The sequence below is a fragment of the Aquarana catesbeiana genome, linkage group LG13, assembly GCF_042186555.1.
Source record: "Aquarana catesbeiana isolate 2022-GZ linkage group LG13, ASM4218655v1, whole genome shotgun sequence".
Lineage (NCBI taxonomy): Eukaryota > Metazoa > Chordata > Amphibia > Anura > Ranidae > Aquarana > Aquarana catesbeiana.
In genome coordinates, this window is record NC_133336.1 from 72,031,136 (window position 1) to 72,050,291 (window position 19,156).

The 19,156-nt window shown below is 44.1% G+C and overlaps 1 protein-coding gene across 3 annotated transcripts in view; it reads left to right on the forward strand.

Annotated features, from left to right (window-relative positions):
• The window catches only part of KIAA0586 (KIAA0586 ortholog), a 243,281-nt gene that overhangs the window by 186,131 nt on the left and 37,994 nt on the right, over nt 1-19,156 (forward strand). For 2 of the 3 annotated variants that reach the window (XM_073610065.1, XM_073610066.1), the window contains exon 31: nt 13,801-13,875. The exons of the other annotated variant lie outside the window; for it this stretch is intronic. In XM_073610065.1, coding sequence (XP_073466166.1) covers nt 13,801-13,875 — 75 coding nt within the window. The remainder of the gene's footprint in view (nt 1-13,800; nt 13,876-19,156) is intronic. 3 annotated transcript variants of the gene reach the window in all.

Consider the following 19,156-nt stretch of genomic DNA (forward strand, 5'->3'; position numbering starts at 1 on the left):
ACACTGTTATTTGTTAAGATTCCTCCATGAACAGAAATTAGGTGGATGGGGGAATTAAATTTCTATCCATCCATGGCCAGCTTTAGATGCCTGGTGCCTGGGTGATAATTGGACAATACATAGCTTTAGGATGACTCTGGCAAGGTACCAAATCTCATTAGATGGTATTGCTGCAAGCAAGTAATCATTATAGCTTAGTGAATTAATGTGGGAGAGTAAATCCCCATGCATGACTTTTAACTATAGGTAAGCCTATAGTGAGACACGCGCTGGCGAGTGACACTCCGGCCGGGTGTGAGTTAATCTCTCATCCGTCGGGAGTATATAAGGGATGAGCTGTGCTGCTTGGCCACGCCCTCTGAGGAAGACGTGATTACGAAACGCGTTTGGGCGTGGCCATGCAGCTCCTCTGTCTGCCAGTCTCCAGTTTGTGTCAACCCGGGACTCACCGCGTTTGGTAACATCGGAAAGCGGTGAGATTGACGTGAACTGTGAAGTGCAGATTGTACATTGAGATAGCTGTTTTTATTCAACTTTCTTGTAAGCATAATTTTATCGGTTGTGGGCATGTCCCCAATAAAACATTCCTTTCTTTTTGCATGTAACATCGGGTGAGCCAATTAACCGCTTGCCACCCGCCGCCTGTCGCATGACGGCCAGGTGGCGTGGCTCTCATTCTGGGAGGGCGTCATATGACGCCCTCGCCTTCCTGGCCCACCAGGGGGTGCGCGCCCGCCGCCGCCACTCGCGCACACCCGTCGTGTCACTCGGGACCTGATGCGCGTGCTCGGCAGCCGCGATGTCTGCCGGGCACCAGCGATTGCCCGGTAACACAGCAGGACCGTGGGTCTGTGTGTGTAAACACACAGATCCACGTCCTGTCAGAGGAGAGGAGACCGATGGTGTGTTCCAAGTACAGAGGAACACCGATCGGTCTCCTTCCCTTGTGAGTCCCCTCCATCTACAGTTAGAAACACTCCCTAGGAAACATGATTAACCCCTCGATCACCCCCTAGTGTTAACCCCTTCCCCACCAGTCACATTTATACAGTAATCGGTGTATTTTTATAGCACGGATCGCTGTATAGATGTGAATGGTCCCAAAAATGTGTCAAAAGTGTCCGATATGTCCGCCACAATATCACAGTCACGATAATAATCGCAGATCGCTGCCATTACTAGTAAAAAAATAATAAAAATGCTATAAATCTATCCCCTATTTTGTAGACAATATAACTTTTGGCAATCAATATATGCTTCTTGCGTTTTTTTTTTGTTTTTTTTTTTTACCAAAAATATAGAAGAATATATATAATAAACTGAGGAAAAAATGTGCGTTTTTTTTCAAACTTGTTACTCTTTTGTTTATAGCGCAAAAAATAAAAACTGCAGAGGTGATCAAAAACCACCAAAAGAAAGCTCTATTTGTGGGGAAAAAAATGATAGCAATTTCATTTGGGTACAGTGTTGCATGACCACGCAATTGTCATTCAAAGTGTGACAGCGCTGAAAGCTGAAAAATGGCCTGGGCAGGAAGGGGGTGAAAGTGCACTGTATTGAGGTGGTTAAAGAGATTACCGTGAAATAATTAAAAGCAGAATCCTTTTTCACACCACAAGGAGATACCAGGTTCTATGCATTGCTGTCTCATGAAAGGATGTATTCATCAGAATAGCAGTTTATCCAGGTGTACCAGGAGATACCAAGTCTTTTTTTTTGGCCCGTTTAAGGTAAGTGCATTACCAATGGGGATCACTTCTGAGCATGAGGTTTCTTTTACGGTGATGGTGTTTATGGGAAGTTTCACATAATGTGCTAGTATGCGATGCATACTAGCACATTATGGCAGTACCGGTTTACTACTGCTTTAAAGTAGAACTATAGGCAAATCTTTTTTTTTTCATTTTGGATAGAGCAAGGGAGGGTTAATAACCCCTGTCAGATTCTTTTTTTTTTCCGCCCAATCCGAGTCCCATTGTGGAGATTTCCCTTCACTTGCTGTCCCAAAGCCAAGCAAGGAAGTAAGATGAAATTTCTGCAAATGGAGGGAATTCCCTGGGGACCCCCAGGTCACCAGAACTAGTTTCCCTATTGGAAGATTTCCCTTCTATTAGTTTTCTGGGGACAACCCAAAATATGGGATTACGTTCACTTTCAATGATAATGGTACACAGGACAGATAGAGAGGGTGTATCTCCTTAACGGGGAGCACAGACAGCAATAATACCTGACAGGTGTTCCAATCCCTCTCCACTCTATCCAAAACTGGATAAAAAAAAGTTTTGCTTTTAGTTATTCTTTCCTTCCAGGAGGGAGGGTCCACCAACTTCCAGTGTCTAAGAATCAGAATACGTGCTTGGAATAGAGCTCTTGCTAAAGTTTGTTTAGTAACTTCCTCTACCTGAAGATCATCCACTATGCCCAATAGACAAAGTTTGGGATTGGTATGAAGATCAACTTGGAACTCATTACCAAGGGTGTCCTCTACCTTCCTCCAATATATGTGTAATTTCGGGCATCTCCACAAAAGGTGGATCTTTAGTTATACTTTAAAGCTAACCTTTTATCTTCAATATCAATGTTTGGACTTTTGTAGTTGGGCAAATGCAGCTTGCTTTCACATGCATACTTTTCTTCCAAGCAACTCCTGCATTTTCATTTACCGTATTTATCGGCGTATAACACGCACTTTTTTTCCCCTTAAAATCAAGGGAAAATCGCGGGTGCGTGTTATACGCCGATCCCCTGCGATCCTGACCTGTCAGAATTAAAAAATCGCTGACCGCGATTTGAAAATGGCGCCGCCGGCGTCTAAATACACAGTGCCGGTCCTCGGCTCTTCTCGGCGGCTTTCGGTTTCACTCGAGCGCCGCCCGAACCTAGCCGAGTATACTCGGCTAGTTTCGGATAGCTCCGCTCACCGTCCGAGTGGAACCGAAAGTAAACGAGAGCCGCCGAGAAGAGCCGAGGACCGGCTCTGTGTATTTCGGCGCCGGCGGCGCCATTTTCAAATCGCGGTCGGCGATTTTGAAGCTCACAGGCTTCAGCAAGGCTGGACTGGGGCAAGGCTGGACTGGGGCAAGGCTGGACTGGACACTGGGGAAGGCTGCACTGACATGGCTGCACTGACATGGCTGCACTAGCAAGGCTGCACTAGCAAGGCTGCACTGACATGGCTGCACTGACATGGCTGCACTAGCAAGGCTGCACTGACATGGCTGCACTAGCAAGGCTGCACTAGCAAGGCTGCACTGACAAGGCTGCACTGACATGGCTGCACTAGCAAGGCTGCACTGACATGGCTGCACTGACATGGCTGCACTGGCAAGGCTGCACTGGCAAGGCTGCACTGACATGGCTGCACTGACAAGGCTGCACTGACAAGGCTGGACTGGGGCAAGGCTGCACTGGGCAAGGCTGGACTGGGGCAAGGCTGCACTGAGAAGGCTGCAATGATGGGCATTTAAATGTAAGTTTTTTTCCCTTCAACTTCCCTCCTAAAAGTTTTTTTTCCTTAAAATTCCCTCCTAAATTGAGGTGCGTGTTATACGCCGGTGCGTGTTATACGCCGATAAATACGGTACTTAAATGGATGAAAAGTCGGTTTGACATCCCTACAATGGAGTGACGACTCTCTTCCGATAGTCCTCCCTGCAGCAGTGCAGACACACATTGCACAAATATGCTCTACCTTAGTCATTATCAGTAGAACAGCTGCATGCACCTGATGCTGGAGTGGCTACATGTAGACAGGAAGTGTCTGAAAGGCCAAAAACGACCAGCAGCACAGAGATGCAAAAAGGTTAAAAAAAGTGATAACAGCATTTTATAGAATAAAAATGGCAAATGATGATACATGATGTGAGTGTTACAGAATGATGCAAGTAATTCAGCAGACAAACATCCAGTAAGGGGTTTCTTGATCAATGGCTTTTTAAAGCCATTGATGTTTGGAAGCAGGGGGCTACCTAAAAAGCAGATCTTTGGTTTTCCTTGGAAGGTCTGCTTTAACTTCATGTGCCAGATGTTTGCATCTACGATTTGGAAAGGTGGTGCCACTAGAACTTTCAGCACAAAGTTATGTCCAGTCTGCATACATCGTTTTGGTGTAATTTATTGATGCCATAAACATGTCTGACAGGCAAGGAAACTCAAGCCTTTTCCTGATTATCTGTCTTTTTGAATATGGCTGTGTACACACATCCCCTGCAATACCTGAAATAAAACTCTGTAATGAGCAGCAATCAAGGAGAGATCATTTATAGCCCTGGTGTGGGGAGAAATCCATTTATTTTCCAGCTTTGCCACATGGCCCGTTGCTTGTTTGCATCAGTCGTGCCTGTCTTATTGTCTTCTGGTTATTCTCTAGGGTAGTGGTCTGACTTTGGTGAATGAGCCAATTGTTTTCCTTTGTGTTGCCCATCAAGTCAGTCCCCCATCTGGTTTGCATCAGACTGTTTTCACAGCCAGCAACTGCTGCCTTTTCTATATCCTGACACTCAAGGGCCCCCTGCTATCAAAGCATTACTGCGATAGCATGTGTGTCTGGGTCCATACAGCTGTGCCGTACAGCTTGAAACTATTACCCGAGAAATACTAACTTAGAACTTGAACTGCCTCGTCCATTTATAACAAATAATATATACATACCGGTTAGCATGAGGACTGTCACACCTCTGTGCATTCATTGCCATGACAGCTAATACATTCTGTGTCATGGGCCTTGCCTTTCAGCATGGCTAATGAAAAATAACTTGCTATATTGTATTAAGACATAGAAATTTAGGCAGCCCTAGGCTCTAGAATTTATTAGAAGAACATCAGTGCCCGCTGCTCGGCAGTACCAAAATTTACACCTGTAGAACTTTGCAAGAGAAAATATAAAAATTGCTCGTCCAACCATTCATTGGTGCTTTCATGGATTCCACTAATTTCAGACAACCTTTCATTTTTGTGTACCATATCAATGTCCTGATTTTTGCAGAAAGATTTTTGTGTGTAGGATTAATTTTGAAAAGTGCATGTGCATATGACTACTTTAGATTTTTCTTGGCCAGGAGCTAATTCGATGATTAGAAACATGTTCATTCTCGACTGAGCAAAAATTTCCATCCTCGCCCTTTGTGGGTATTTTGTTTTTTGTTTTTTTTACACTGGTCAAAACCGATTGTCAACGAATCCCCTTTAACTAGGAGAATGGGCAGACTGGTTTGAGATGATAGAAAGGCAACAGTAACTCAAATAACCACTCGGTACAACCAAGGTATGCAGAACACGATCTCTGAATGCATAACACATCGAACCTTAAAGCTATGGGCTACAGCAGCAGAAGATCACACCGGATTCTACTCCTGTCAGCTAAGAACAGGAAACTAAGGCTAGAATTGGCCCAGGCTCACCAAAATTGGACAATAGAAGATTGGAAAAACGTTGCCTGGTCTGATTAGTCTCAATTTTCAGCTGCGACATTCAGATGGTTTGGTCAGAATTTGGCGTAAACAGCATGAAAGCATGGATCCATCCTGTCTTGTATCAACGGTTCAGGCTGGTTGTGTAATGTTATGGGGGATTATTTTCTTTTCACACTTTGGGCCCCTTAGTACCAATTGAGCATCGTTTAAATGCCACAACCTACCTGAGTATTATTGCTGACCATGTCCATCCCTTTATGATTACAATGTATCCATCTTCTGATGGCTCCTTCCAGCAGGATAATGCACCATGTCATAAAGCTCAAATCATCTCAAACTGGTTTCTTGAACATGACCATGAGTTCTCTGTATTCCAATGGGCTCCACAGTCACCAGATCTCAATCCAATAGAGCACCTTTGGGATGTGATGGAACAGGAGATTCGCATCATGATTGTGCAGCCAACAAATCTGTAGCAACTGCGTTATGCAGTCATGTCCAATATGGACCATAATCTCTGAGGAATATTTCCAACACCTTGTTGAACTTATGCCATGAAGAATTAAGGTAGTTCTGAAGGCAAAAGAGGGTCCAAACCAGTACTAGCAAGGTGTACCTAATAAAGTGGCTGGTGAGTGTATAAGTTTGAACTTTCATGTGTTGCCAAGTTCAGGAAATGCCTTTAAAAAAAAAGGTAACTTTTTTTTTCCCATGCCCTTTATGCAAAATGGCCTATACTTGGGGTAAGTAAAGATGAAACCATTTCTGGTCAGGAATGAGTGGTATCCTAGTGGAGGAGGCTTTGCCTGCTTGGCAGAGGTAGAAAGGTTTCCCTGGGTGTATGTGGCCAGCAATGTGCCCAATGTCGCATGGGCCCCGATTGTTTTGGCAGCACACCCTGCAGACTAGGCCTAGAAATAGGTGAACGAGTGTTTTCCTACATAGACTGAAGACGGAGATAAGTGAGGAACTTGAAAGTGGGATGGTTACTAGGTTCTCAAACTCGCCATCACTAAAAATAGACTGTAGGCCTCAGTTTGGGAATTGGCTTCACATCCTGCCACAAGGGGGCACTACAATACTTATCCATGGCCCTGTGCTATTATGGGCACACGTGAGTCTTGAATTTGGTTACCGATTTGTCCATGTAGTCACTGGTTCAGTATATAATTCTTGAAATATCACATAGGCAGAATTATCAGAATGTTGCAGCCATTAAGGTTATGACACATAACACATGGGAACAGGCCCAGCATTAAGTCACTTGACAAATGCTATTGTCCTGTGGCTGACCTACACAGCACACTAATAAAGGTGAAGCTATAATGAGGACGTTGGACATTTATAGGAGTATAAACCACTTAATGAGGACATTAGGTGTGAGTGGTGTAATCTCTGTGCACATAATTAAAGCTCCATCAGTGTCAGATAGGCAGCTGAATAATATGAGGTTTAAATTTTTTTTTCCTGTCAAAATGTGGGCGCACAGTTTGTATTTTGCAATTAGTATGGATGTTCTAGATTTTGACTCAATAACACTTAAATGTGATATGGACACTAAAGCTTAGTACACACTATCAGGTTTTGATAAACTGCGGACCTTGCTGTACTAACTATTTAACATTGGTACAGTGATCTTCCCACTGAGTTGTGTTCTGACAGAGGGACTGCCCCCTTGCCAGAACACATGGGTCAGTTTGACAGAAGCCGGTCGTTGAGACCGGCTGGTGTACACACGGGCCGAAGGGTTTACATACACGTAAAGCTAAACTCCACCCTGCAGGGGTATTTTGGACAAAATAAACAATAAAAAAAAAAAGCGTGAATTGTATTCACCTTTCCCAAAGTTGTATGCTTTTAAAATGCTGCAAGTACAGAAAAATACTGTAAATACTATTGTAATGAGCTGACAATGTTGCCCTGTCTATGAATATATAGATTTTTGTGCTCAGTAAACCAGTGCTGCTTTCTTTACTTCCAAGAGCCTGCCTACAAACTTTGTGTAGGCAATGGGTTCTTGGAAGATGTATTTCTGGGGGTGTGCCTAAGCTAGTAGGGACTGAGCTCCTAACAGCTGCGTCTGCAAGAACTTTATATGCTTGATGATAATATCTCGGGGAGTAATAAAAGCTATTTCTTGCTACAGCAACAATTTAAAAGAAGAAATAATGCTGGGACATACTCTAGAGCAGGGGTCTCCAAACATTCTAAACAAAGGGCCAGTTTAATTTCCTTCAGACTTTAGGAGGGCCAGTCTGTGGCCATTGGGAGAAGAAATGGTCCTGACCATCAGTGGGGAAAAACAATGCCCGATCGTTGGTGTCAGTAGGAGGAATTGTGTCCCATTTTTGGTGTCAATAGAAGGAATTGTGTCCCATCTTTGGTGTCATTGTGAGAAATTGTGCCCCATTGTTGATGTTGTTGGGAGGAATTGTGCCCCTTCACTGGTGTCAATAGGGCGAACTATGGCCCATCATTGTTATCAGTTGATGAACTTGTGCCCCAAGGGCAGAATAAAAGCAAGCAAAGGGCCACATCTGGCCCCCGGGCTGCAGTTTGGAGACCACTGATGTAGAGCGTGAGATTGGGGGCAGCATTTCTCAACCTTTTTTCAGTCATAGCACCCTTTTAAAGTATGCAAAATCTCGAGGCACCCCATTCTAATATGTAAAAACATAAATGTTACTTATCAATGGGAATCATGAGCCTGGGACAATACACACATGCCTTGATGAAAAACAATTCACATTAGAAGCTCCTTCCTTCATACCAGAGGCCTACCTTTATACATGAAAGCCCCATCACATCAGAATTTCCCCTATGCATAAGCTCCCCCATCACAGAGCCCTCTCTTCACATCAGAGCCCTACCTTTTGGCTCCAGCAGTGTGGCAGAGCACAGGAGGTGGAGGAGGTTTGAAGGAAGCAGACTTCCTAAAGCTGGTGGCTGGATCAGTCATACATTGGCATGGTGCGGGCGGGCTGGCCGGCCGCCATCATCATAGCAAAGAATGACAACAGAGGAAAACACAGGAAGCACCACCTGAGTGTAGTATTAAAATCACAGTTTAATGGCAAAATACACAGTTACTCTCACAAAATAGAAGTAAAAGCGGGCTCATCTGTAGATGGTTACATCCAGGTCTCTCAATCTGTAGATGGTTACATCCAGGTCACTCCTAGCTAGGAGAGACCTGGATGCAACCATCTACAGATGAGCCAGTTTTTACTTCTATCTTGTGAGTGTAACCATGTATTTTTGCCATTAAACTGTGATTTGAATACTACACTCAGGTGGCGCTTCCTGTGTTTTCCCCTTTTCTCCCCCCAATCACAAAATTATCTCTCTCTGAGGACAGCTGCTGTTGTTCATCACCAATCCCTGATCTTATATGGACTTATTAACTAACATATGAGTATTCATTTATATCTTCACAGTTGCACTACCATTTGCGCTTACAGTTTTTTTATTCCACCATAGCAAAGAATGATACCTGTGTCCTGGTCCTAGAACGTCATTGGTTGGTATGGTGCTGGTGGCCAGCCCACCTGCACCATGGCACCTCATGACGTTGATCCAGGGCAAACTGTTTGCGGCACTGGATTGGAGTTTGGGGTTACATTCAGTGGCGTCTCCAGCTTTCATATTTAGGGGGGGGACAGGGACAAAAGTAGGGGGGCAACTATAAAATGCAATTATATATCTATCCTGGGGCCCTTTACTACGATCCCACAACAGCCCTTTCACATGTTCTGTAGTGAGCTCCCTTCCTACTGTATTGGGCCCCCCTCAGGGTGGCAGAAAACAAGAGATATGTCACCAGCATACCAAGAAAAATATAAGGGTCCAAAGCAGTGGAGAACTATCAGGGTTGCAAAGGTTGTCTTGCCACCGGGCCCTGGTGTTCTGCCACTGTGGGGTTCCCCAGGCTCCTCTTGCTGTCCTGCCCCTGCTATTGACAGTGCTGGTCTGGCATCTCTTGGAATTTACAGGCTGGTTCTCCTGCCCTAAGGGTGGGAGAAATCAGTCTGTTTTTTCAGTAACTGAGAGTCCTGGTGGAGTCCTTCCTGCAACTCGCTCTTCTCCCTGCCAATGAGGATGCAGGGGAAGGTGCAGATCGTGTGGCCGTGGTTGTGTGAGCACTTGCATTATGCAGTGTCAGCGAGCAAAGGGAGGGGGGAGGAATCACCCGCAGGGGCTGACTGGGGACGCTCTCCCTCTTAGACATTGCCTTTTTGTAAAAAAAAAAAATATATTTTTTTTTAATTGGGGGGCAAATGGTGGGGCACAGCATATTGTTGGGGGGGTCAGGGCCCCCCTCTGCCCCCCCCCCCCCCCCCCCCCAGGGACACCATTGGTTACATTTGGGTCATACCTGTACTGTGTAATACCAAAAACAGTTTTGTATTAGAGGAGCTTGATTAGATAGAAATTGAATAGATTTTTCAACTAAACCTGCATATTGCATAGATTTGGTAAATCCAGGGGAGACAGTATAATCAGTATTATGTGTATGGCTGGCTTCATCTAGGACTAGGTAATATAAAGCTTATTGATAGGGATCCACCAATTGGGACATCTGTTGCTGCTTTACAGTTACCAGCGTGCTGAAGATTCTCGCCACCCCATACACATTGCAGCAATATTAAGTGCTTAGTGCACCATCTTGGTGTCTGTTAGTCAGCCACATTCTCTGTATAGTACAGAGCAGACCCTGACTTCTGCAAGAGGCGTTAATCTCTCCTACTGTCAGTGTCTGCCATAAAGCAGATATATTCAGCTCTTTGCAGTCTTTTGTCGGTATCTCACACTTTTGGAATGATTTCCTAGTGGGAGACTTCAAACCTCACATTAGAGTAAATAAAACAGAGGTGTTTGCCAGATTTGAAATGGACCCAGTGGGAGGAAGATGTTGGCAGCGCATTATCTGTCACATTAAGTAGCTGCCTATTTTTAGTACACGCCAGCATTTTTAAGTCTTTACTTCTTCCCTTGTAACCTAGTATAACACTACTCCCCACTGGTTCCCAACCTTTATCATGTCCTTAAACCCTACCCCCATAATGTATGCTCTTCCTCACAGACTATAGTTATGTTATTAAATAAAACCACTGTCATGGAAGGCAGTAAAAATATTTTTTTTTTATAGAATATGTGATATTTTAAAGTTGTTATATAATTATAACTATACAAAATTTATATAGCACAAACAGTTTGCATTGTACTTTTACAAAATAAAGGAAGACAGTTACAATACAACTCAGTTCAGGAGAGTGGAGGATCCTGCTCATAAAAGCTTACAAGAGGTAGGGAAAAGTGGTACAAAAATTAATAGTTCATAGGAGAAGGTAGAAGTGCAGTTTTAGGTGGAGAAAGGAAAGACTTCCTGAAGAGATCTATTTTCAAGGATCGCCTAAAGGCAGACAGAGTATGGAATAGCTGAGCAGATTAGTGAGTTCCAGAGAAAGCGAGAAGGCTGTGGAGAAGTCCTGAAGGGGAACATGGGGGGAGGTGACAAAAGAGCTAGATAGCAGGAAGTCTTGGGTGGAGCGAACAGTATGGTTTGGGTGATACTTTGAGATGGGGTTTTTAATAGTATGCGTTAAAAACAGTTTAGTTTGCATACATTTGCAAATACATGCGTAAGCTGCAGAGCCACTTCATGGCACCCCAATATATTGTATACAATGGGAAAGCAGAAGCCAGTGGAAGAATTGACAGAGGTGGTGGACAATAATCGATTAGTAAGTGAGACTAGCTGTGTAACTTTAGCCCATCCAGAAAGGAGTTGCAATAGTCAAGGCGAGAGAAGAGAGGGAATTTGTAGCTTTGTGGTGTCGTTGGTTAAGAAGGGGTGACTTTTGGAAATGTTAAGGCAGATAGATTTGGTCAGTGATTGGATGTAGGCCTAAAGGAAAGTCTAGGATTACACCTAGCCACCCTTGCATTAGTAGAGGGGCTGATAGTTGTGCTATTGATGTTGATGGTAAAATCAGGCGAGTCAAACAAAGCCAAAGAAAAATTCCTAGCTCAACTTACCGACCAACCTGCAACCAACTAAATTATCTAACAGTATGGGTTAAAACTGGTTTAGTTTGCACACATATGCAAATACATGCATAAGCTGCAGAGCCACTTCACAACACCCCAATATTATCTGCAGTCCTAACTCTAAATTTTGAGAGCCTCCACAGTGGAAGCACATTCATTATAATGGATAGGCAGAGGGCAGGTGAGCCTGGAGGGAGCCCACCCCTCCTTAAAGGCACAGGGGCGCACTGTACACCCAGCATATAGCACAATGGCAGCAAAGGTGTCCAGTGTATCCCCCACACCAGTACTCCAACAGTACAAACAAATGGCCACTGCCCACACTTTTAACTGGCCTTTGCAGCAAGGCGCACATGGAAAGGTGACGTATGTCAAACAAAACCAAAGAAAATTCCCAGCTCAACTTACGACCAGCCTGCTAACCAACCAAATTATCTTGTCTAACAGTATGCGTTAAAAACAGTTTAGTTTGCATACATTTGCAAATACATGCGTAAGCTTCAGAGCCACTTCATGGCACCCCAATATTATCTGCAGTCCTAACTCTAAATCATTTGAGGCAGATTTTATTTTTAAAGTGGACCTGAACTCAAAAAATTAAGATGTGGTATGTCATAGGGAATACTGTACTTATCGGCGTATAACACACACTTTTTCCCCCCTGAAAATAGGGGGCAAATCGAGGGTGTGTGTTATACGCCGAACCTGGCTGCCTCGGAGTAGAAGGAGGGGGCGAGCACCCCCAGATTACAGAGCCGGAAGGTCCTTTGTACTCGGCGCTCGCAGTCCCTCACAGTCCCACCTCCTGCCATGGCTCCTAGCATAGACGTCACATGTCCCGGCATTGGACCGGTGTTCTGTCTATCATAAGGGCCGGGCAAGGAAGCGGGACGGTGAGTGACTGAGAGCACCGAGTACATAGGAGATCCCGGCTCTGTGTAATCTGGCACTGGTGAGGCTGCATTGATGGGCAAAGGTGAGGCTGCAGATGGGCACTGAGCAGGCTGCAATGATGGGCAATGACGAGGCGGTAGATGGGCACTGATCAGGCTGCAATGGTGAGGCTGCATTGATGGGCACAGGTGAGGCTGCAGATGGGCGCTGATGAGGCTGCAATGGTTAGGCTGCATTGATGGGCACTGGTGAGGCTGCAGATGGGCACTGATGAGGCTGCAATGGTAAGGCTGCATTGATGGGCACTGGTGAGGCTGCAAATGGGCACTGATGAGGCTGCATTGATGGGCACTGACCCTTATTTTGCTTCAAAGTTCTTTTATTTAAAATGCAAAAAAAAAATTAAGGTGCGTGTTATACTCCTGTGCGTGTTATATGCCGATAAATACGGTGATTAAAAATGTTTTTTGTGCCTTACCAGTACTGTGTAAAAATTATTATCTCAAATTCCTCCAGAAAATAAACAGCGCACTTCCTGGCATGTTGGAGGGTGCCTAGGCACTCCTGTGTCCACATTCTTATAGCTGTATATCTGCAGTGTGAGATGTAAGGCTTTGTTACCTTTGAATGCTAGTCTCATTAAATTGGGAGTAAGATCTAGAAATGTCACTACTGTACTGATCACTGTTCTCTTTGCTGGAGCTTCTGACTTGAGGAAGCAAAGCTGTATGCCACTACCAAGACAGCCACTTCCACAAAGAGACACACTACAGAACAAGGTCAGTATTTGGGAAAGATCACCTGCAGAGAGAGCCTCCCCCATGCCTTTTATTAGGCACAACTTCAAGAGAATTTATTTCATCTTGAAGGGAGGAGGATCATTTTATGTGGAATCAAACATCGCTCCCTCAAGTGCTTGATCTTCAAAATTTCTTTATTATATACAACTCTGGAAACTTGGATGAGTAACCTTTTAAAAATGTGAAAAACGAAACACTAGAATAATAGAGATTTGAAGACCATGGGGGTTATTTACTAAAGGCAAATCCACTTTGCACTACAAGTGCACTTGAAAGTGCAGTCGCTGTAGATCTGAGGGGGGCATGCAAGGAAAATAAAAAACAGCATTTTAGCTTGCACATGATTGGATGAAAAAATCTGCAGAGCTTCCCCTCATTTCAGATGTTCCCCTCAGATCTACAGCGACTGCACTTCCAAGTGCACTTGTAGTGCAAAGTGGATTTGCCTTTAGTAAATCAACCCCCATGTGTACATGATCCTGAAAAACAAGTGCAATTGCGTCCATGAATATATCGACCTGCTGCTGCCATCAGAGATCCTGGGCTTATTATTAAAAGGCTTTATGAACATGTGTATATGAACAATAATTGATTTTCATATGATCTATCAGTTGTTACAAAAATGTTTTCTTTGTGTTTAACAGTCATACAAGGAACACATGAGGATACAGACAGAACTCTTGTTGAACCCAGTGTTTACCTCTCTCCCAAATTTTCAGGTATTTCTTTATAGCACTTACTTGTACTTACAGGTTTGCCTCTACTCTCCATTCCTGTTTTTTTACAATACTAATAATACAAAATAGTAGCTGATATTTTCCCTGTTACTAACTTTCTGTGACTCTGTTCCTGCATGGAGGGGGTCAACTTGGTAGTTTCAGGGCTTTGCAGCCTTGCATTAGAGCCTCCAGCAAGAACAGTGATCAGTACAGCAGTGATATAACATCAAACGCCTAATCCTTTGGGACTAGCAGTTAGAGGCAGCAGTGCCTTGGATCTCACACTGCAGATATCAGGTATGATGATAAAGCCACAGGAATGCCTAGGTACACTCACATACCAGGAAGAGCAGTGCTATATTTTAGGTGGAATTCCAAAAAAAGTTCAAAGTTTCCAGGGTACAGCTTTGGTACAGTGTTTTGAGACATTTTTAGATATCTCCTCAAACATTAGATATTTTCTCCTTTTGAGTTCACGTTCACTTTAAATGCAAATTAAAGTGTAGTTAAAAAACCCTTTTTATTGATTTGGATCACGTGGTGTGGGGTTAAACCCCTGTCGGGTTTTTATTGCTGTCTGTCTCCCCATTAGGGAGCTGCCACCAAAAGTTCAATAGAGGGGAAATATTCCAGTGGGGGCACTTGTTGCGATGAAAGCTGTCTAAGGCAGCACACGGGCTTCAAAACACTTACGTCCAGATCAAATTATCAGAGCCTTTGTATTGTAATGCAAGTCCTCCCATTTTCTGAGGCGCTGCACAAGCTGTTGGCACAGATCCTGTATACCAGGGGTACGCTATGTACAGAGTGCAGAGTTGAGGAATAAGCTATGTACAGAGTTCAGGGGAGTGTGGGGTTCAGGGGTGGGCTTTATACAGTGTGCAACATCTCCTTTCCACCCGTCGTCCTCCACAGCCCTCACCCCCCCCCCCCCCCCCCCCCCAACTTCCTTGCATATCTCTTTCCTACCTAGCCCAGTTGTAGAACCTCCCTGTATAGGCAACTCCCTCCCTGTGTAGGCAGCTCTGCCTTGCCTGATCGTTCTGTCTAATTCAGGAGCTCTGTCCCAGCCATGAGTGCCTGTGAGGATCTGTTAGAATACATCCGGGAGCCGCCGAGATCAAAGCTGTCACTGCTGAAGAAGGGGGTGAGAACCGAAGTTGTCGCCGGCTGAAAACTGCAAGGGCCACATATGGCCTGGTGGCTCGAATGCAGCCCGCTGGCCTTGTGTTTTGCCATTTGTGCTGTATAATAATAACAATTTGGAGCTCATTTCTAAATGAAGCATGAAAAACTTTGCTATAGCTAAAGTCACACCTGGACAATAAGCTGCATCTAGGTGTATTCATTCTAGCCTCATTTAGACAAATAAGAATTATGTGCTTCCCAGGAACGTTTAACCCAGGTTTCTGTAGCTAAATGCTCGTACAGTGGATATAAAAAGTCTACACACCCCTGTTAAAATGTCAGGTTTCTGTGATGTAAAAAAATGAGACAAAGATAATACATTTCAGGACTTTTTCCACCTTTTAGTGTAACCCATAAACTGTACAACTCAGTTGAACAACAAACTGAAATCTTTTAGGTGGAGGGAAGTAAGAATAAAAAAATATGGTTGCATAAGTGTGCACACCTTAACCGCTTGCCGACCAGCGCACGACAATGTACGTTGGCACAATGGCACGGCTGCACAAATGGGCGTACCTGTACGCCCCCTTTAAGACACAGCATTGTGGGCACACGCACGTACTCGTGAGCATGCCCGCTGGTCCTTGGGACTCTATGTCCGCTGGGGCCCGCGATCGTGACATGGAAGATGTAAACAAGGCATTTCCCTGTTGTGCCTAGCAACATGACTACTGCTCCCTGTCATCGGGAGCAGTGATCTCTGTCATGTTGTAGTGAGTCCATCCCCCCACAGTTAGAATCACTCCCTAGGACACACTTAACCCCTTGATTGCCCCCTAGTGTTTAACCCCTTCCTTGCCAGTGTCATTTACACAGTAATCAGTGCATTTTTATAGCACTGATTGCTGTATAAATGTCACTGGTCCCAAAATAGTGTCCATTGTGTCCGCCTCAATGTCACAGTCACGATTAAAATCGCAGATCGCCGCCATGACTAATAAAAAACAATTAATAATAAAAATGCCATAAATCTATCCCCTATTTTGTAGATGCTATAACTTTTGCGCAAACCAATCAATATATGCTTATTGCATTTTTTTTTTTTTTTGTTACACCAAAAATATGTAGAAGAATACATATCGGCCTAAACTGAGAAAAAAATTTGTTTTGTTTTTTTTTTTATATATTTTGGGGATATTTATTATAGCAAAAAGTAAAAAATATTGCTTCTTTTTGTTGCTATTTTTTTGTTTATAGCGCAAAAAATAAAAACTGCAGAGGTGATCAAATACCACCAAAAGAAAGCTCTATTTGTGGGGAAAAAAGAACTACAATTTTGTTTGGGTGCAACGTCGCACGACCACGCAAATGTCAGTTAAATCGACAGTGACGAATCGCAAAAAGTGCTCTGGTCATGAAGGGGGTAAATTCTTCCAGGGCTGAAGTGGTTAAACTAATACTTTGTTGAAGCACCTTTTTGATTTTATTACAGCACTCAGGCTTTTGGGTCTATCAGCATGGCACATCTTGACTTGGCAATATTTGCCCGCTCTTCTTTGCAAAAACATTCCAAATCTTTCAGATTGCGAGGGCATTTCCTGTGCACAGCCTTCTTCAGACCACCCCACAGATTTTCAATCGGATTCAGGTCTGGCCTCTGGTTGGCCCATTCAAAAACTTGAATCTTCTTCCGGTGAAGCCATTCCTTTGTTGATTTAGATGCTTTGGGTCGTGGTCATGCTGAAAGATGAAGTTCCTCTTAATATTTCCCTGTGACTGTAGTTTTAAAAAGGCGCAGAAACCTTTTTCCTGCAGGTACAGCAGCCCAATCAAGTGAATTGGCTGCTGTACCCATACAAACGTGGGCCGCACCGAATGCAGAGGTGTGAACCAAGCCTGGATGCAAACATTTCTAAAAAAAAAAAAAAAACTCAGGCAAGGGTTGCAATAACAAAACATTAAAACACAATTGATTGCCTTTCAGCTAACCACAAGCCATTTTGCCTCAATATTAAACATCCCTTTGTGGAACTTGTGTGGCTTTTCTTGGAAAAAAAAATACCCCCCCCCCCCAAGAGGTGTGGCATGATGGAGATTACAGTTTTACAAGAGTCTGTTGAGTGATGTGCTATTATTATGATTGTTCTACAAGAGTCCTCAATAAGGGGTAATTCTCCTAGATCGTTAGGGCCAAAGAGATTCCTGTTTTTTTTATTAAAAGCTTTTTATTTCTTTACTGAGATCTGGTTTTATAGTGGTTGTCATTTAGAAGCAATTTCCTTTCAGCTTCCTGTATTTGAGATGTGAATCTACTAGGCCTCGGGCTAGATTGCTGTTACAGTGTAATTACCGCTCTGCAGCTTTGCACATCACATTGTCAGAGCAGAATACCTATTGCTGGTGTTGTCTGTCTGTCTTTTACATGTTAATCGGGATGCTGCTGACAAGTATTTAAAGAGGAGATGTAACTGTATGCAACAAGCACCAGGTAGAAGTAGAACTCTGAGCTAGAGACTTGCATCAGGTCGGCCAATCTTGCATGTACCCAATCGGTACACTTTCTTATTGGGTTCAGTAACAAAGAGTTGCAGATGGCGAAGCAATGTGGGTTCTTTGTTTATAGGAAGTTTAGGATATCTGTATGGTATGGGTTATCAGTGAATTCCCCTTCTTTTGACATATCTTAACCACTTCCAGTCCGGGTCAATATATCTATGTGTGTGTATATATATATATATATATATATATATATATATATATATATATATATATATACACACACACGCAAACGCAGTATCTCACAAAAGTGAGTACACCCCTCACATTTTTGTAAATATTTTATTGTATCTTTTCATGTGACAACACTTTGCTACAATGTAAAGTAGTGAGTGTTCAGCTTGCATAAGAGTGTATATTTGCTGTCCACTCAAAATAACACACAGCCATAAATGTCTAAATCGCTGGCAACAAAAGTGAAAATGTCCAAATTGGGCCCAAAGTCTCAATATATTGTGTGGCCACCAATTATTTTCCAGCACTGTCTTAACCCTCTTGGATAAGGATGAGCTCCGGCGTGTTCGCATGCTGCACGTGCCGAGCCTGCCAGGAAGTCGGCAATGCACTGCACTAATCACAGGCAGTGAGACATTTCCCGATCTCTGCAGCCGCACTTCGGGAAATGTCTCACTGCTTGTGATTAGGGCTTGGCACGTGCAGCATGTGAACACGCCAGAGCTCATCCCTGCTCTTGGACATGGAGTTCACCGGAGCTTCACAGGTTGCCACTGGAGTCCTTTTCCACTCCTCCATGATGACATCACGGAGCTGGTGGATGTTGGAGACCCTGCGCTCCTCCACCTTCTGTTTGAGGATGCTCAATAGGGTTTAGGTCTGGAGACATGCTTGGCCAGTCCATCACCTTTACCCTCAGCTTCTTTAGCAAGGCAGTGGTCATCTTGGAGGTGTGTTTGGGGTCATTATCATGTTGGAATATTGCCTGCGGCCCAGTCTCTGAAGGGAGAGGATCATGCTCTGCTTCAGTGTGTCACAGTACATGTTGGCATTCATGGTTCCCTCAATGAATTGTAGCTCCCCAGGCCGGCAGCACTCGTGCAGTCTCAGACCATGACACTCCCACCATCATGCTTGACTGTAGAGACACACTTGCCTTTGTACTCCTCACTTGGTTGATGCCACATACGCTTGACACCATCTGAACTAAATAAGTTTATCTTGGTCTCATCAGACCACAGGACATGGTTCCAGTAATCCATGTCCTTAGTCTGCTTGTCTTCAGCAAACTGTTTGCGGGCTTTTTTGTGCATCATCTTTAGAAGAGGCTTCCTTCTGGGAGGACAGCCATGCAGACCAATTTGATGCAGTGTGCAGCGTATGGTCTGAGCACTGACAGGCTGACCCCCCACCCCTTCTACCTCTGCAGCAATGCTGGCAGCACTCATATGTCTATTTCCCAAAGACAACCTCTGGATATGATGCTGAGCACATGCACTCAACTTCTTTGGTCGACCATGGTGAGGTCTGTTCTGAGTGGATCCTGTCCTGTTAAACCTCTGTATGGTCTTGGCCACCATGCTACAGCTCAGTTTCCGGGACTTGGCAATCTTCTTATAGCCTAGGCCATCTTTTTGTAGAG